The 16,654-nt window shown below is 41.8% G+C and overlaps 1 protein-coding gene across 1 annotated transcript in view; it reads left to right on the forward strand.

Annotated features, from left to right (window-relative positions):
* Positions 1 to 16,654, forward strand: part of Fam81b (family with sequence similarity 81 member B) — a 77,317-nt gene that overhangs the window by 27,477 nt on the left and 33,186 nt on the right. The window contains exon 5 of the mRNA XM_041663183.1: positions 12,094 to 12,212. Coding sequence (XP_041519117.1) covers positions 12,094 to 12,212 — 119 coding nt within the window. The remainder of the gene's footprint in view (positions 1 to 12,093; positions 12,213 to 16,654) is intronic.

Consider the following 16,654-nt stretch of genomic DNA (forward strand, 5'->3'; position numbering starts at 1 on the left):
TTTATTTTTCTCCCAAAATGTGTTTGGGCTTACAACTTTACATTTCAACATTCCTAGACTGGACCTTTTATTTCTATATTATATTCCTGGACTCTTCAGCAAGCAAACAAACAAAAGCAAAAACAACAACAGAAAACCTAAAAACAAAACAAAAAAAAGACAACAAAAAAAATTTCTTTGCTCCTGCATCTTTCCTACCTCTCCAACACCTCGTCATTCATCCTGGTGGCAATGGAGGATTGTATGATAAACAATACAAGGCATATAGTACACCTCTTTTTCCATCAGTTTTACTGGCAGATGTTCACTGCAATGACTCACTGGTCTGGTTTAAGGCGTCTGGATGCTCACTGGACTCCTGGGATATCCTGTGACTGCTATGAGTCTTGGAGATCTGGCGGTTTTCATTCCACCAGACCAGTTCCTTTACTGGCTCCAGTAGTTCCTAGATGGACCAGGAGCTAGGGAGGGTCAACCCAAGGCCTGGATGAGTTGTAGCCAAGCTGGTCAGTCCCAGGCTCCTGCAGCTAACCACCTCGGGCCAGGGGTGGCCTCAGCTCCCCTGTCAGTCCACCCTGGCTTGTGGTGATGGGTGGGGACCATCTCTCCAATGCGCAGGGGCCAGCTGTTGTGCTTTAGTCTCCAGGGAGAGTCAAGGCTTTCCCAGGGCCGGCAAAGGGAGGGGCAGCTCAGCATGGCCCTCTGATTTCATCTTGCATGGTTCCTAAGGCCTCCTGAGGTGACACAGGTCACAGACATCCACACTGACCCCAGCTGTAACTGGACCGTGGACTCAGACATGGCTGTCAGCAGCAGCTTAGGCCTGGACAACATCCTGGCTCTGGGTGGAAGGAATGACCACTCAGGTGAGAATGGTTCTGGTTGATAGACACCATCAACACCTTAGGTTGTGGCCCTAACCCTGAGTCTCTATGTTACCTTTGGTGGCAAAATGCAGGATCTGGACTTCAGCACAGGCCCCAGCCCTGGTAGGACCATGGACCCTGATGTGGTCCTTGGCAGCATCTGGGTCTGGATGTCACCACTGCCCCAGCAGCTATATGGCCCTGAGACACTGACATGGCTCTGGAACTCAGGTGTCTGTACAGCCTTGGGAGGTAACAGGAGTTTCAGACATCAGCAAGGACCCTGACTTGACTTTCAGCTGCAGGTCTGGTCCAGACACTACCATGACCTTGTGTAGCAATATAGGCCACTCAGATCTGGATGTGACCCCGCCCTTGGACACTAACCTGGATTCAGGTGGCTGATCTGACCCTGGGCATCCTAAAGGCACTCAGGGGCAATAGGAGTCACATAGATCAATCTGGACCCTGGCTGCTATAGGGCCACCAATGCAGACATGTCCTCAGGCTGTAACTTGGTCGGTCAATATCCTATCTCCAAGTGTTAGCCCCAGCCACTCAGATCAGATAGCTCTGGTATCAGCATGGCCCCTGGACAAGCAACAAGGAAACAGGCTGCCACTCAGAACCCAGGCTTCCTTTGGCCTTTGGTGGCACCATGGGACTTGAGCATCAACATAGACCTCAGCTACTGTAGGACCATAGACTCAGACATGGTTCTCGGAAGCAGGCTAGGCCTGGTTGTCATCATGGTCCCAGGTGGCTGCAAAGGCCTTCCAGATCAGTAAGTCTCCAGTGGCAGTGTGGATCAGGGACCCAAACACGGACCCAAGAGGTGGCCTAGCTTACTGGAATCAGCGTGGAACTCAACGGCAACAGGAGCCGTGGATATCAACACGGACCCTGGATACTATAGGACCAGGGACCCTGCCATGGCCCTTGGCAGCAGCCCAGCCTGGAAAGACGTCCCCCTGTCCCCTCCTCACTGCCCCTCACCACGGCCCCAGGCGGCAAGCAGCCCACCCACATCTGTCAACTCCTCACTGTCTTCATTTCTTCCTTTCCGAGTCTTTCCGCAAAACAATTCCACTTCTCTCTCTCCATTTCTCCACTACACATTGCCTTACTGTAATAAGGCCCACATGCCTGGGGCCACATGGCACCAGGCAGGGTCCTAGCTAGCAGAGCCTTGAGGATCCCAGCTGGCTAGACCCGGTCTAGGCAATTAAATTTGTAATGGCTTCCTGTGTGGTTTTTTAATTTTTTATTGTTTTTATTGTTATGTATTTTCTCTCCCTCCTCTTCTGCCCTATCCAATGATCCCCATGCTCCCAATTTACCCAGGAGATCTTGTCTTTTTCTACTTTCCATGTAGATCAGATCCTGTGCATTTTTATCTTGTTTTTAAAGTCCATTTAAATGTTTCATATAAAGTTAAACATTCAAATATTCTGCTTTGCAACTACAAGGTAACCAAAATTACTGATACTTTTTGTCATGGTATGTAAGGTCTTTTTCATTCCTATCGTTCAATTTTTAAAAACTCCTTTTGCCTGGTAAAATTTATCAAGTTTAAACACAGTTCAGGCATTTTTTTTCTCACCTTTGTGTGCTATGACACCATAGGGTTGATGGAAATCATAATGGAAATATTAGTACCACAAGTAGAGTTGTAGCAGGCTTTCTCTGACCACCACTCCCCAAATCATGACACGGAGACTTATTATTAATTATGAATGCTCAGGCTAATCTTATGCTTGTCCTGCTAGCTCTTATAAATTATATTAACCTGTTTCTCTTCATCTGTATTTTGCCTCTGGGCTTTTAACCTTTCTTTCATTCTATATGTCCTACTCCGTGTCTGCTTGGCTGGCTCACCCTAGACATCTACCTCTCTTCCTCCCTTGTTCTCTTCCCCTCATCTCTCTCTAGCCTCAATTCCTCCTCCTACTACTACTTATCCTCTCTGCCTACCAGCCCTACCTATCCCTCTCCTGTCTAGCTATTAGCCATTCAGCTTTTTATTAGACCAGTCAGACCGTAGTGGGCAAGGTAAAACAGGTACACATTTACATAATTGAACAAATGCAGAATAAGCAAATGCAACACATCTTTACATTCAGTGAAATTCTGCAATATAAACAAATGTAACACATCTTTACATAGTTAAAGTAATATTCCACAGCAAGGAGTCAAACACCACAGAGCAGGGATTTTCTCTCAGAAAAAATACTGATTATTTATTGCTAAATGTCTTATTAAATTCAACCATTTCCAGAAATCACAAGTTATTTGTTTTCTCCAAAGTACTATGCTCTTTTTCTCAACTAAATGTTTGTCAGTCTACACTGAAGTTGTCAACTAAAATATTATTTTTAATGGACATGTATTTTTTCATTTTTAAGTTAATAGTTACAAATTGTAATAAAATATTTTAAAACTGCTATTCTCAGCACTGCCAACTTGGTACTACAGGAAAAATGCCAGAACACATTTGAGATATGACTAACAGGGATATAATCTGAACACACATAAGAACTCTTTCACAATCTCTAAGGAATGAATGTGCAGTAGACCCTTTTCAAAATGATGTCTAGTTTGGATTTTGTCTCCTCCATTGTCTGGTGACTCCTTTTAAATTTCTTTCATATCTGTTTATAGATAGACAGAGAGATAGATAGATAGATAGATAGATAGATAGATAGATAGATGATACACAGATATTGTAAGAAGCCTCTTCTCTAGTAGGTTTCCAAATGATCAAATGGCCCTTATTGTTAGCTGTTGGCTGGTCCTCCCATGTTACGGGAGGTCCTCCCACTCCTCCAGCCTATCGCTGCTGAGATACCAGCCCATTGGGGCGTGGTCTCTCTCCCTTTAAAAATGCGGCCATTTCCCTCTCCTCTCTCTCTTCACTTCCTGCTCCGCCGGCGACTAGACTCCCTTCCTGGTTGCGCAGAGGGCTGATGGTGATCTTTAAGTTTTTTCCCCCTTAAATAAATACCACCCTATTAATCATAATTCCAAACTGGTGTGGCATTGTTTATGACTTACGCCTTCAGTTGGCACCCAACGTTTGGTTTTAGAACCCCTCCTTTCCCCTCTCGGCTGCCGGCCACGAGTTCGGCCTGGCGTGAGCCCTCCCTTCCTCAGGCACCACCTGGGCCTTGCAGCGGCGGCCTTGGCCTCCCCATGTGGATTTAAACTCCACAAGCCTGCGTAGTCTCTGCCGCGTGGTTTGTTCTTTCCTGAGTCGTTTTTAAATCTCCCTTGCAAGCATAGCTCTTAAGTGGCACGAACCAGAGCACACGGTTGCTGAAAGCTGCAACCCCTCAGGGTGACTCTGTCACGTGGAGGCATGAGCGGCTTCCAGGTTGCTCTTCTCTACCCCTGGATTCTGGGTTTCTGGTTCCGTCTCTGGAATTGATTTAATTACATTTACTTTGTTGAGCAACTTACAATTTCCAGTTTTTAACAAATACTAGGCGGACTCTGAAACAGGACTCTGTTTTCGTCGAGACTTGGCAACAGCGCCACCTGCTGGATAATAGGTACCATGGCAGTTTTCGTTTCCAACGCGAATTTTACTGTTCTGGTTACCAATACAATGGGTTATATCATGCAAGGTTTATATGACTATGGGGATAACTTAATTTACTGGTTACTAGGTTTCAGTATTCTTTTGCATATTCTATCATTTAGGAAGATCATGGCACTCCTAAGAACCATACAATCTTTACTAGAAACTCATGCAGGTCAGGAGATACAGGATTCAAAAGAGACAATAATAAAGACAATAATAAAAAGACTTGAAATGATTGAAGAAATGATTGGAGCTGGTAAAAAAAGAAATAAGGCACAAGGACAGGATACAATGCCAACACCAGCTATTAGAACTGGCTTACCCAAGGTTTTAGCGGCATACCCTATACTTAATTCTGACAAAGCGTCAACTTCTAAAGGCTCAAAGGGAGTCAGAGAAGCTAGATGGACGCCAATAGCAATGAATGATCTAAAAGAAATTAAGCAAGCTATTGTTAATTTTGGCTTGCACTCTGCATATGTAAAGGAAATGATAAGGACTTGGGCTTCTAATGCTAGAGCTACACCCCATGATTTCCATCAGTTAGTGTCTGCAGTTTTAGATAATGGACCTTCCTTGATGTTTGGAATTTATTTCAGAGAAGAATCCAAACATATGGAACAGCAAGGAAGAGCAAAAGGTGTCGAGGTTTCCCAAGATCAAATTCTTGGTGCAGGAGAATATGCTGATCCACAGGTCCAAGCTCTTTATGATGATGTACTGTGTCTATGTCACCAAGCAGCTTTAAATGCTTGGAATAGGATACAAGATCCAGCAAAAAAAAAAAGGTGAATCATATACTAGAATTAGGCAGGGACCGAGAGAATCCTTTATTGACTTTTTGCAAAGATTAATTAAGGCTCTGGACATAGGGGTAACAGACCCAGAAGCTAGACGAATACTTCTTGAATCTCTAGCTTTTGAGAATGCAAACATAGAATGCAAAAAGATAATTGGGCTTTTAAAGTCTAGATCAGCACCTATGGATGAATGGATTCAGCATACGATGAATGTTGAGACGTTTAGCTATAACAACGAACCTTGGGTAGGAGAAGCGATTTCCACAGCAATGAGGAGACATCAAACTGCCCGGTGTTTTAATTGTGGTAAATTAGGACATCTGAAAAGGGATTGCAGGCACAGAATTTCTAGGAATATTATCTCCTCTGGGAATGACAAAAATAGGAGACCTAGGCCTTCAGGTATATGTAGGAGATGCAGTAAAGGCCGACATTGGTCCAATGAATGCAGGTCAACAACAGACAAACAAGGCAACCCGATACCATCGGGAAACTCCTTGAGGGGCCTCTCGCAGGCCCCCAAGCCAACAGTGGCCCAGTCATTCCCAGTCACAGTGGAGAACATGCCTCACCAAGAAAATTAAAAGCTCCAATTTCTGCTGTAAAAAGTAATACTGGTCTAAATGATAACGTACATGTGGAGGATGAGTCAAAAAAACCCAGTAGGACAGAGTAAACGTATATTTTAGCAGACTTCTATTAATGATCAAAGACCAAAGCTAAGAGTCTGTATAAATGGCACTTTTATTGAAGGCTTATTAGACACAGGTGCGGATGTAAGTATCATTACCCCAGAATCTTGGCATCCAAATTGGCCTCTTCAAGAGGAAGATGTTCAGTTCCTGGGAATTGGAACCCTATCTCATGTAAAACAAAGCACAAGATGGGTTGAATGCATAGGGCCCGAAGGGCAAATAGGAAGACCAAGGCCATATATAGCCAATATTGCCATAAATTTATGGGGCCGTGACCTGCTACAGCAATGGAATACCCAGATTAACATTCCTGTAGTTCCAGGAACTCATAATTCTGGGAAGGATATGATGAGGTATTATGGAAAAAGGTCACCAGCCATTCAGGCTGTACAAGAACATACAGCAAATACCAAACCTTTAGAGGTACCAACAGCCCTACCTTTAAAATGGCTAACTGAGAAGCCAATATGGATCAAACAGTGGCCTCTAGCTGAAGATAAACTACAGGCATTTGAACAGCTGGTGCAAGAGCACCTAGATGCTCACCATATTGAAGAATCAACCAGCCCTTGGAATTCTCCTGTGTTTGTTGTAAAAAAGAAATCTGGTAAATGGAGAATGGTGACAGATCTAAGAGCTGTCAACAAAGTAATTGAACCTATGGGCCCACTACAATCTGGAATTCCTTTGCCTTCTCTGTTACCAAAAGGATGGCCTCTTATAGTTATTGATTTGAAAGATTGTTTTTTCACTATACCATTACAAGAAAAGGATAGAGAAAAATTTGCCTTCACAGTGCCTACTTATAATAATTCTCAGCCTAATAGGAGATATCAATGGGCTATCCTCCCACAGGGTATGCTCAATAGTCCTACATTGTGCCAATATTTTGTAAGTAAGCCATTGGAAATAATTCGTAAACAATTCCCCAAGTCCATAATTTATCATTACATGGATGACATCTTATTATCTGATTCAAATAAAGATACTTTAGAAAGGATGTTTGAAGAAGTAAAGAAAATCTTACCTAGGTGGGGATTACAAATTGCCCCTGAAAAGATTCACAGAGGAAATTCTATTAATTACCTAGGTTACAGAATAGGGTTGAGAAAATTAAAACGCAAAAGACACAAATTAGGAGAGACCGGTTAAAGACTCTTAATGACTTCCAAAGATTGTTAGGAGACATTTCCAGTCTATGACCAGCTGTTGGGATAACACCTGATCTAATAGTTCATTTAAACAAAACCTTAGATGGTGATAAAGATTTGAATAGTCCAAGAAAACTGACAGCTGAAGCAGAAAAGGAACTGACAATGATTAAGGAAAAATTACAGGAGGCACATGTGGATAGGGTGAACCCAAATCTTAGCTGCATCCTAGTCATATTGCCTTCCAGAATTTCTTCTACAGGTATTCTAATGCAGAGGGAAGATACTATTTTAGAGTGGATATTTATACCTAATAAACCAAGTAAAAAATTAAAAACTTATGTGGAAAAAGTCTCTGAATTAATTATAAAAGGTAAGCTGAGACTTCGTCAACTAGCAGGTATAGACCCAGCAGAAATTATAGTGCCTTTTACTACTGAAGAAATAAAAAAGTTATGGGAAGACAATGAACTGTGGCAAAGAGCGTGTGCTAATTTTTTGGGAGAAATTAATAGCAACTATCCCAAAAGTGGCAGACTTAACCTCATAAAATGAACTTCTTGGATTCTTCCTAGAATTGTATGTGATGCTCCAATAACTGGAGGCCGTACGTTCTATACTGATGCAAATAAATCAGGGAAAGCAGGTTACAAGTCAGATGAATTGAGTAAGGTGGAACAAAGCCCTTATAATTCTGTCCAGAAGGCAGAATTATATGCCATTCTTATGGTGCTAAGGGATTTTAAAGAACCTCTTAATATAGTTACAGATTTACAATATGCAGAAAGAGTTATCTTGCATATTGAAACCACTGAATTTATACCAGATGGCACAGAGTTGACTTCATTGTTTATCCAGGTACAAGACATAATCAGGAACAGGCTTTGTCCGATGTACATAACACACATCCGGTCCCATACAGGTCTGCCTGGTCCTCTAGCCCAAGGCAACGCTGAGATTGATAAATTATTGATTGGAAGCGTGTTGCAGGCCTCAGAATTTCATAAGAAGCATCATGTCAATAGTAAAGGCCTAAAGAAAGAATTTTCCATTACTTGGCAACAAGCTAAGGACATTATAAAGAGATGTCCTACTTGTTCTTTCTATAATCAAACACCGTTGCCTGCAGGGAGTAACCCAACGGGTACTAAGAGAAATGAAATCTGGCAGATGGATGTGTTCCACTTTATTGAATTTGGTAAATTAAAATATGTACACCACACCATAGACACGTATTCAGGTTTTCAATGGGCTACTGCCCTGAGCTCAGAAAAGGCTGATTCAGTAATCACACATTTATTGGAAGTTATGGCCATCATGGGTATACCTGCACAAATAAAGACAGATAATGGTCCAGCATATGTATCTAAGAAAATGAAACGCTTTTTTGATTATTATAATATAAAACACATTACAGGTATACCAAATAATCCTACAGGACAGGCAGTTATAGGAAGATCAAATCGTACTATAAAGGATATGCTGAACAAACAGAAAGGGACCGAAAATACCCCCAGAAATAGATTACATAATGCTTTATTAACCTTGAATTTTCTTAACACTAATGAGAAAGGAACGACAGCAGCAGAAAGACATTGGATAATAGAAAAGTCTGCTGAACTAAATCAACCGATTTATTTCAAAGATGTGCTGACCTCTCAGTGGAAGCCAGGAGATGTGCTACGTTGGGGAAGGGGTTTTGCTCTTGTTTCCACAGGAGAAGAAAAATTGTGGATACCATCAAAATTAATAAAGTTTTGATTTGAAGAGGAGAAACCTCTTGGAAAGGAGAAATGACAACTCATCCACAATGATGATATTCATACAGGTGGTAAGAAAAACATATAGAATGGGGGCAGGGTTCTGTTCTTATCTCCACAGGAAAACACTCATCTTTGAGAAATTCAAGGGACCCTGGATGTTTGGATACTGACAGATGGAAAAATACCTGCCCAATAGGAAATATCAAGAAAACTGAATGGGTTGTGTAAGTAAAATTAAACCATATTTCTAAATTTATAAAGCTGGTTTTGAAGTTGGACTCTGGCTCAGTCCCTCTCCAATTCCAAGCCTGTTAGTAAGAGAAAAACCCAGAGTTTCTAGAGTTTCTGTCTCATGTCAAGAGCCATGATATGGGACAGAAAGAAATATGAGTTTAGAAAACATCTTTGCTTTTCTTCATATCTATCATACTTTTCACTGAATATATCTATCATGTCTTTCATTGAATATATATATATATATATATGTCTATATGATTAATGTTTAAGTTTTTCATAATGAACAATGAGTTTTTCCTGAAGTGACATTTGAAGTTTCCAGGAAGAAGATGGGGCCCCATAACAACAACTCCACCTGGTTGATATGATGTCATGATACTGATAGCGCTACTACAAGACCTGCTTTGGGTACCAGCTGCATAAGACAGTTCCAAGTTGATTAGCTGAAATGGTGCACATCTTATACAACATTTTGGCCAGACCTGCACAAAATACTCAGAGACTATTGGCAATTTTAAAAGACATTGATCTTGAAATTTAACCATCATTTTACTTTCACAGGATCCCCCAGAAAGAACGTCGCCCCCATGACAGCTGGAAGTAATTCTAGAGGACGACGTCCCCTCTCCCAGTAAAGTTTGCCCTTGGGTTTAGGGACATCATTTAGGGGTTGATTATAATTAGTATACGATTGAGGGTTGGGGGAGGAATTTTATAAGCTCAGGGATCATTTTGAAAAAAAAAAAGAGGGATGATGGGATAATAGATTTGTAATTGTGAGTTACTGTTTTTAGACAAATATATTGGTATAGATTCTTGTATATTGATATAAAGTTAAATTATATTGACTATTGTATGAATGCATGTTTCTACCTCTGTTTAAAACATTTTTATGTATTGACATATATTGTATTGATATATATATATAGCATATATTTACCATATTGCAGTGTACATTTCTACCTCTGATTAAGATACTTATATAATGTTTGTGTATTGATATATATTTACCTACTGCAATGTATATTTGTACATTGTTTATATTTGGAGGTCATTGTCCTCATTTGTTTCACAGTCATTTATTGTCTTAGTCTTTAAGTTAGATAGATATTGAGAATTATATAGACTAATAGTCATCTAAGTTTGTCATTTATAATTAGACTAATCAGGTTCTTTAGATATATAGAGATTATACTCAGTATAGATAGATAATCTTCAACTTCTTCAAAGAGCTGTAGAAAATGACCTTTAATCTAACTCAGAGTTTTGCGGTAGTGAGACACAATTGCTCCTGGCAACACCACTCTATTCCCGAGAGAATGTTGAGCACCAAAAACACTCCACCTGGAGTCTTTCTTTTTGGCAGAACTGGCCTTGGGGCAAAGAATTGCCCATACCTCAACCACTGACAAAGATACAGAGCGTGCATCAATGGATAAAACAGGGCTGTCATATCCTGCCAAGACAGGGTAAGATAGTTTTGAAAAGTTGCTTGCCTTTGAAAATGGTATGTCAGTTATGTTAGGCCTTAGCCAATGTTGGTTGCTTCAACGCTGCTAATGTGACTTTGGGTGATTGCCTAGGTAGCTAGTTGTCTCTGTGATTTGTTGCATGTTTTGGAAGTTGTTTTACTGAACTTCCTAATTACCCAGGTAACACTATTTCCCTTCTCAGATCTTCGATGGGGTTGAAGACTATATAAATGTAGTTACTTTCTCTCATGACTTGGCCAAGTTATTTATTATACAAGACCTAAGCTAGTTAGAATAGGATATTTGTACTTATTGTATATAATTTCATAGTAGGTTTAGAGCTCTCTTATTTAAACAAAAGGGGGAGGTGTTACGGGAGGTCCTCCCACTCCTCCAGCCTATCGCTGCTGAGATACCAGCCCATTGGGGCGTGGTCTCTCTCCCTTTAAAAAAGCGGCCACTTCCCTCTCCTCTCTCTCTTCACTTCCTGCTCCACCGGTGACTAGACTCCCTTCCTGGTTTCGCAGAGGGCTGATGGTGATCTGTAAGTTGTTTCCCCTTTAAATAAATACCACCCTATTAATCATAATTCCAAACTGGTGTGGCATTGTTTATGACTTATGCCTTCACTCCCATGTTCCCTCTCTTTCTCCTTTCCTCCTTATTCCTCCTGCTCTAATCTACACTATGTCTCTTCATAACCATGTATTTTAGTTTCCCTTCCTTGAGAGATCATTCTCTCCCCCCTAGACCCTTACACCATCCCTAACCTCTGTGCTTATATAGATGTAGCATGCCTGTTGAATATTTAAAATAAAATAAAAGCTATCATCCACATATAAGGAATATATACCACATTGGTCTTTGGGGGGGCATTTCCCCATTGAAGATAATTTTTTCTAGCTCCATATATTTACCTGAGAATTTCATGATTTTATTTTTTAACAACTGAATAATATTCTATTGTGTAGAGTTATGGCATCTTCATTACCCATTCATCTGCTGATGAACATCTTGGCTGTCTCCAGTCTCTGGCTATTAAGAAGAGAGCAGCAATGACACGGGGGCAAGTGTCTCTGTCGCAGGATGAGAATCCTTTGTGAATGTGCCCAAGAGTGGTGCAGCTGGATCTTGAAGAGGATCTGTTCCAGCTTCTTAAGGAACAGCCAAACTGATTTTCATAGTAGATGCCAATGTGTTTTGATTGAGAGATTTGACATAAAACCTTGCTTTCTGGCTAGCGTTCAGAAATTATAACGACTTCATTAGCCCCTGGCAGCACTTCATCAGCCTCCCTTAATTAATGCAACTTTCTCTCTCTTTCCCTTTCTCTCTCTCTCCCTCTCTCTCTCTCTCTCTCTCTCTCTCTCTCTCTCTCTCTCTCTCCTTCCTCTCTCCCTCCCTCCCTCCCCCCTCCCCTCTCCCTTTCCCTTTCCCCCATCTGCTTAACCACAATTTACATTTTAGTGATGTTCTCTTACCATGAGTATTGTGAAGCTAATGATGGTCTTAACTAAAAATTACAGATCCTAGAAGACCAAATAAGAATTCGAGACCAGGTGGCCACAGGAACTAACTTTGCCGTGCAGGATCTGAACATCAAACACCTACAAGGAGTCGGAGACCTTCGCGGAAGAGTAGCCAGGTGAGAAGTGTGTTTCCCGTCTAACAGCCCCAGCTGCCCACAGAATTCCTCGCAGCAGAGTTTCCCATTTTAAAAGGTGAGCTAAGTGGATGACCTGTAGTTGAGAAACTGCCTCATACAACTTTGAAAGTCTGATTCTTGCTTTCAGTTCCATGAATGCTTCTAGAGTATATACAGTTTGGGGCTACTGGAAGTAACCAAGGTCTTGTCTTTACAGTCTTCAACTGCCCAGATGTTAACAGTTATACTCGGAACACCAACATAATACAAAATCCCCACATGCATTGTATTAAGAGAAATAATGGATTTAAAGTATGCAATGATTACATACAAATCAGCCAAACAGATGAGTTCTGAGTAACATCTTTTATATGAGACATTTAAATCAAGAGTTGATAATAGTGTATGAAACAGGAAAAAAACAGTCTAGATAATGCCAATGGTAGAAAAACTGACAGACATACCAGAACTTAGGTGTTGACAATGTCTGGACTGGCCTGACAGACACATGAGAAATTATTTGAGAGGCCATTAGCATGGGTATCTTCCACCTTTACATATTCTGTCAGATCTATTTCTTCGTTCTTTGAATTTTCCAACTTCATCTTATTCTTTCCAAAATGTAAATTACCATGAGACTCAGATGAGTGACACTCAAGTCAAACTTCCCTTAGTCTGCTTATGCAGCTCTCACGGGATACCTGAAACTAGGTATTTATAAGAACAAAAACTCAAGGTCTCACAATTGCAGAGGCTGGGATGGGACAGCAAGTGCCATTGCCTTGTGAGGGCTGCATCTTCCAGGGAGAATAAACAGTGTTCTTGTGTGGCAGAAACCTGAAGATGCCCTTGAGGGCCTTCATTTGGTTCACCATGGGAAGCACTCCAGTGATCTAACACCTGTCAGTTGCCTCAGCTGATGCTATCGCACTGAAAACACTTAGATTTGGGAGGATACAGAGTTAAATCAGAGAATCCTAGGGTATCTAGTCTGTCAATTAAATAAAAATCCATTCATACTGAGAACTCTGGAGGGAGAAGCAGGAGGAGCTGTGAGCTCAAGGACAGCCTATTCGTACTGAGAACTCTGGAGGGAGAAGCAGGTGGAGCTGTGAGCTCAAGGACAGCCTTGTCTACACAGGGAGCATCATGGCTTCCAGAGTACCAGTCTCAACACAACCAAAGACAAAATCCACAACACATCCAACTCCTTCATCAGTTACCATACGCCAAGCTAAGACCAGCAGCACAGCCCCTCAGTAGCTCTTTCCTGTGCACCTGGCAGAACCACCTCTGTCAACAGCTTGCCCCCAATGAGGATAACACCATCCTGAATGCCTGGTATGCCACAGCCATGTTGAAACCACACTGGGCAGAAGAGGCTGCTCCAAGGATCCAATACTAAGGATGAGTTTTGGAAGACCTGCAATAATGAACTAAGAAAGATGGGAAAGACATTTCACACAGGAAGGAAAATGTGTGGAAAAGAAGAAAGGGAGGCCTGCTGAGGCATATTCCTGCCTGCCCAGGAGGAGAGTATTCTGGTTATGAGACTCTGGAGTATGCATCTAAGAAAAGATGGGAGATAATGCTAACGAAACAACCAAAGTTGATAAACAAGGGACTCCATGTGGAAGGTTGTAAACAAAAATCGAGGATTTTTGGAACGGGGATGGTATATGTTGTGGCGTTCTAATAATACCTGAATTGGTGGAGCATACAGCAAGAGGGTGCAGGATCTGTTCAGCAATGCAGGGTAGAGGTGGTAGGGCCTGAACTCAGTCACTAGCCTTGAATATCCCGCGCAGAGGACAGACACAGGAAAACAAACTCTGTGGGATGACTACATGAATCAACATTAATAAGGACAGAGAAATACATGTGAAAATTTTTAGGAAAATAACCAATTTTTATGTCTGAGGTTTGATTGAATACCTGTTCCCCGTTATTCAGCAGAGGCAGTTGGGACAAAGAAGCAGAAGGTCTCAAACATTATCACAGCTGGGAAGTCTGTGGGATCTTAACCAGGACGCACAGGCACTCCAAAGGGCAGTGGAAGGGTAGGGATAGGTGCGGAGCCCCGGACATTTGCTGTCCTCCAGCACAGATAAGTGTGTGGCACTAGCAGAGACTCTGCAGTTCGGAAGTGTCACTGAAAATTCTGTAATGTCCTGGAAATAAGACTCTGGTTAGAAAGTCATCAAAGAAAAATTAACTGACAACCCAGGGATGCAGATATTGTATACTATATATAAGTAAAGGAATACACTATTTACATTTCCTTCTATATTAGACAACATCTGATATGAAAGAACTTTTAGATTTGGATGAGTTATACATGGAATTAATAAGATAATCACCAGTGAACTTAAGGCCCTACTTAAATATTTTTTTTGAAAAACATAATTCAAATTTTTCCCTTTGAATAAAATATGACTTGGTTCAGTTTTGTGTTGAAATGATAACACCAGATAAAAGTCTGTTATTTTGTTCTTATAAATTCTGGTTTGCATATAAGTCAAAGAACAAATGGATTCAAAGCAACCAAGGGCTAAGAGATGATTCAATGGGTACAGGTGTCTGCAGTGAAAGCCTAGAGACCTGAGTTCAAGTGCTAAAACCCGGAGTGCAAAGGGAGAACTGACTTCTAAATCTCCACATGCGCACACACACGCATGCACATACATGAACACACGCACGCACACGCATGCACACACATGCATGCACACACGTGAATACACGTACACACACGCACACACACATGCACACAAGCACACACACGCACGCATGCACACACACACACACACACACACGGAATTGTTAAAAAGTAACAGAGCCCAGTGGAATAACATCAGGAATATATGACATTCTTTTTCCTTTGTTCCAAATTAATTTTAAATTTATTTATTTATTTATTTATTTATTTATTTATTTATTTATTTTGGTCCAGGGGATCAAACCCCAGGGATTTCCCACAGGCTCAACACATGCTCTCCTACCGACCTGCTTCCTTTCTTTCTGCCCCCACACTTCTCTCTCCCTAGACAGAGTCTTGCGTGTGTCCCATGCTGGCTGAAACCACTGATCCCTTACCTCCCCCTCTCAAGGACCTGCATATACAGGTATTACCAACCAAACCTATTGTTGCCAACATTTTCTGAAACTTCCATCCTCAATCTTTAGTAACTTCAGGGCAAGGTCGTATTTTTTCTTGAATGTCTAATTTCTATGGAAAATTTCTGAAATCTATTTGGTTATCTGAGAAAAACTCTGGCTAGAAGCCATCAGACATAAATTTACTCTCCCTCTCCTGCTTTCTGTGTTTTTGCCAGAAGCATGACTAATGATGAGCTAGATCATCTTGATTATTGTCTTTCCATAAGCACTGATTTTAATTCCAATTAGTATTTTGGCATAGGCAAAGTTGTTAATTATTTTAACATAATTCTTAGCAAACACTTTACTATTTCATAAATCAGCCTTAATATTTAATTTTAATATTTGATACTTAATTACCATTCCAATCCCTTAAATTTTCCCTTCTCCACCACAGTGTATTTGTAGTTTAAAAGTTCAATGCTTCTGTTTCTGTTGTATAGCCTCCTCTGATGTTCTCTTCCCTGATAAATTAATCTTGAGAGCAAAACAGAGAAGGGTGAGTGTGCACAGGGCTCACAGAGAAGGGTGAGTGTGCACAGGGCTCACAGAGAAGGGTGAGTGTGCACAGGGCTCACAGAGAAGGGTGAGTGTGCACAGGGCTCACGGAGAAGGGTGAGTGTGCACAGGGCTCACGGAGAATGGTGAGTGTGCACAGGGCTCACGGAGAAGGGTGAGTGTGCACAGGGCTCACAGAGAAGGGTGAGTGTGCACAGGGCTCACGGAGAAGGGTGAGTGTGCACAGAGCTCACAGAGAAGGGTGAGTGTGCACAGGGCTCACGGAGAAGGGTGAGTGTGCACAGGGCTCACAGAGAAGAGTGAGTGTGCACAGGGCTCACAGAGAAGGGTGAGTGTTCACAGGGCTCACAGAGAAGGGTGAGTGTGCACAGGGCTCACAGAGAAGGGTGAGTGTGCACAGAGCTCATAGAGAAGGGTGAGTGTGCACAGGGCTCACGGAGAAGGGTGAGTGTGCACAGGGCTCACGGAGAAGGGTGAGTGTGCACAGGGCTCACGGAGAAGGGTGAGTGTGCACAGGGCTCACGGAGAAGGGTGAGTGTGCACAGGGCTCACGGAGAAGGGTGAGTGTGCACAGGGCTCACGGAGAAGGGTGAGTGTGCACAGGGCTCAGAGCAGGGTGAGTGTGCACAGGACTTACGACCTGTAGCAGCACCTGTGGGTAGTCATGTTCGGCTCTTTAGAACTACAGGGGAACTTGGATTTTAAAAAATGATAAATCATATTGATTGGTGATTAAAAGCAATAATCACATATTTTGAGAATGAAAG

The sequence above is a fragment of the Microtus oregoni genome, unplaced genomic scaffold, assembly GCF_018167655.1.
Source record: "Microtus oregoni isolate MIOR12 unplaced genomic scaffold, Mior012 000014F_ref0000157, whole genome shotgun sequence".
Lineage (NCBI taxonomy): Eukaryota > Metazoa > Chordata > Mammalia > Rodentia > Cricetidae > Microtus > Microtus oregoni.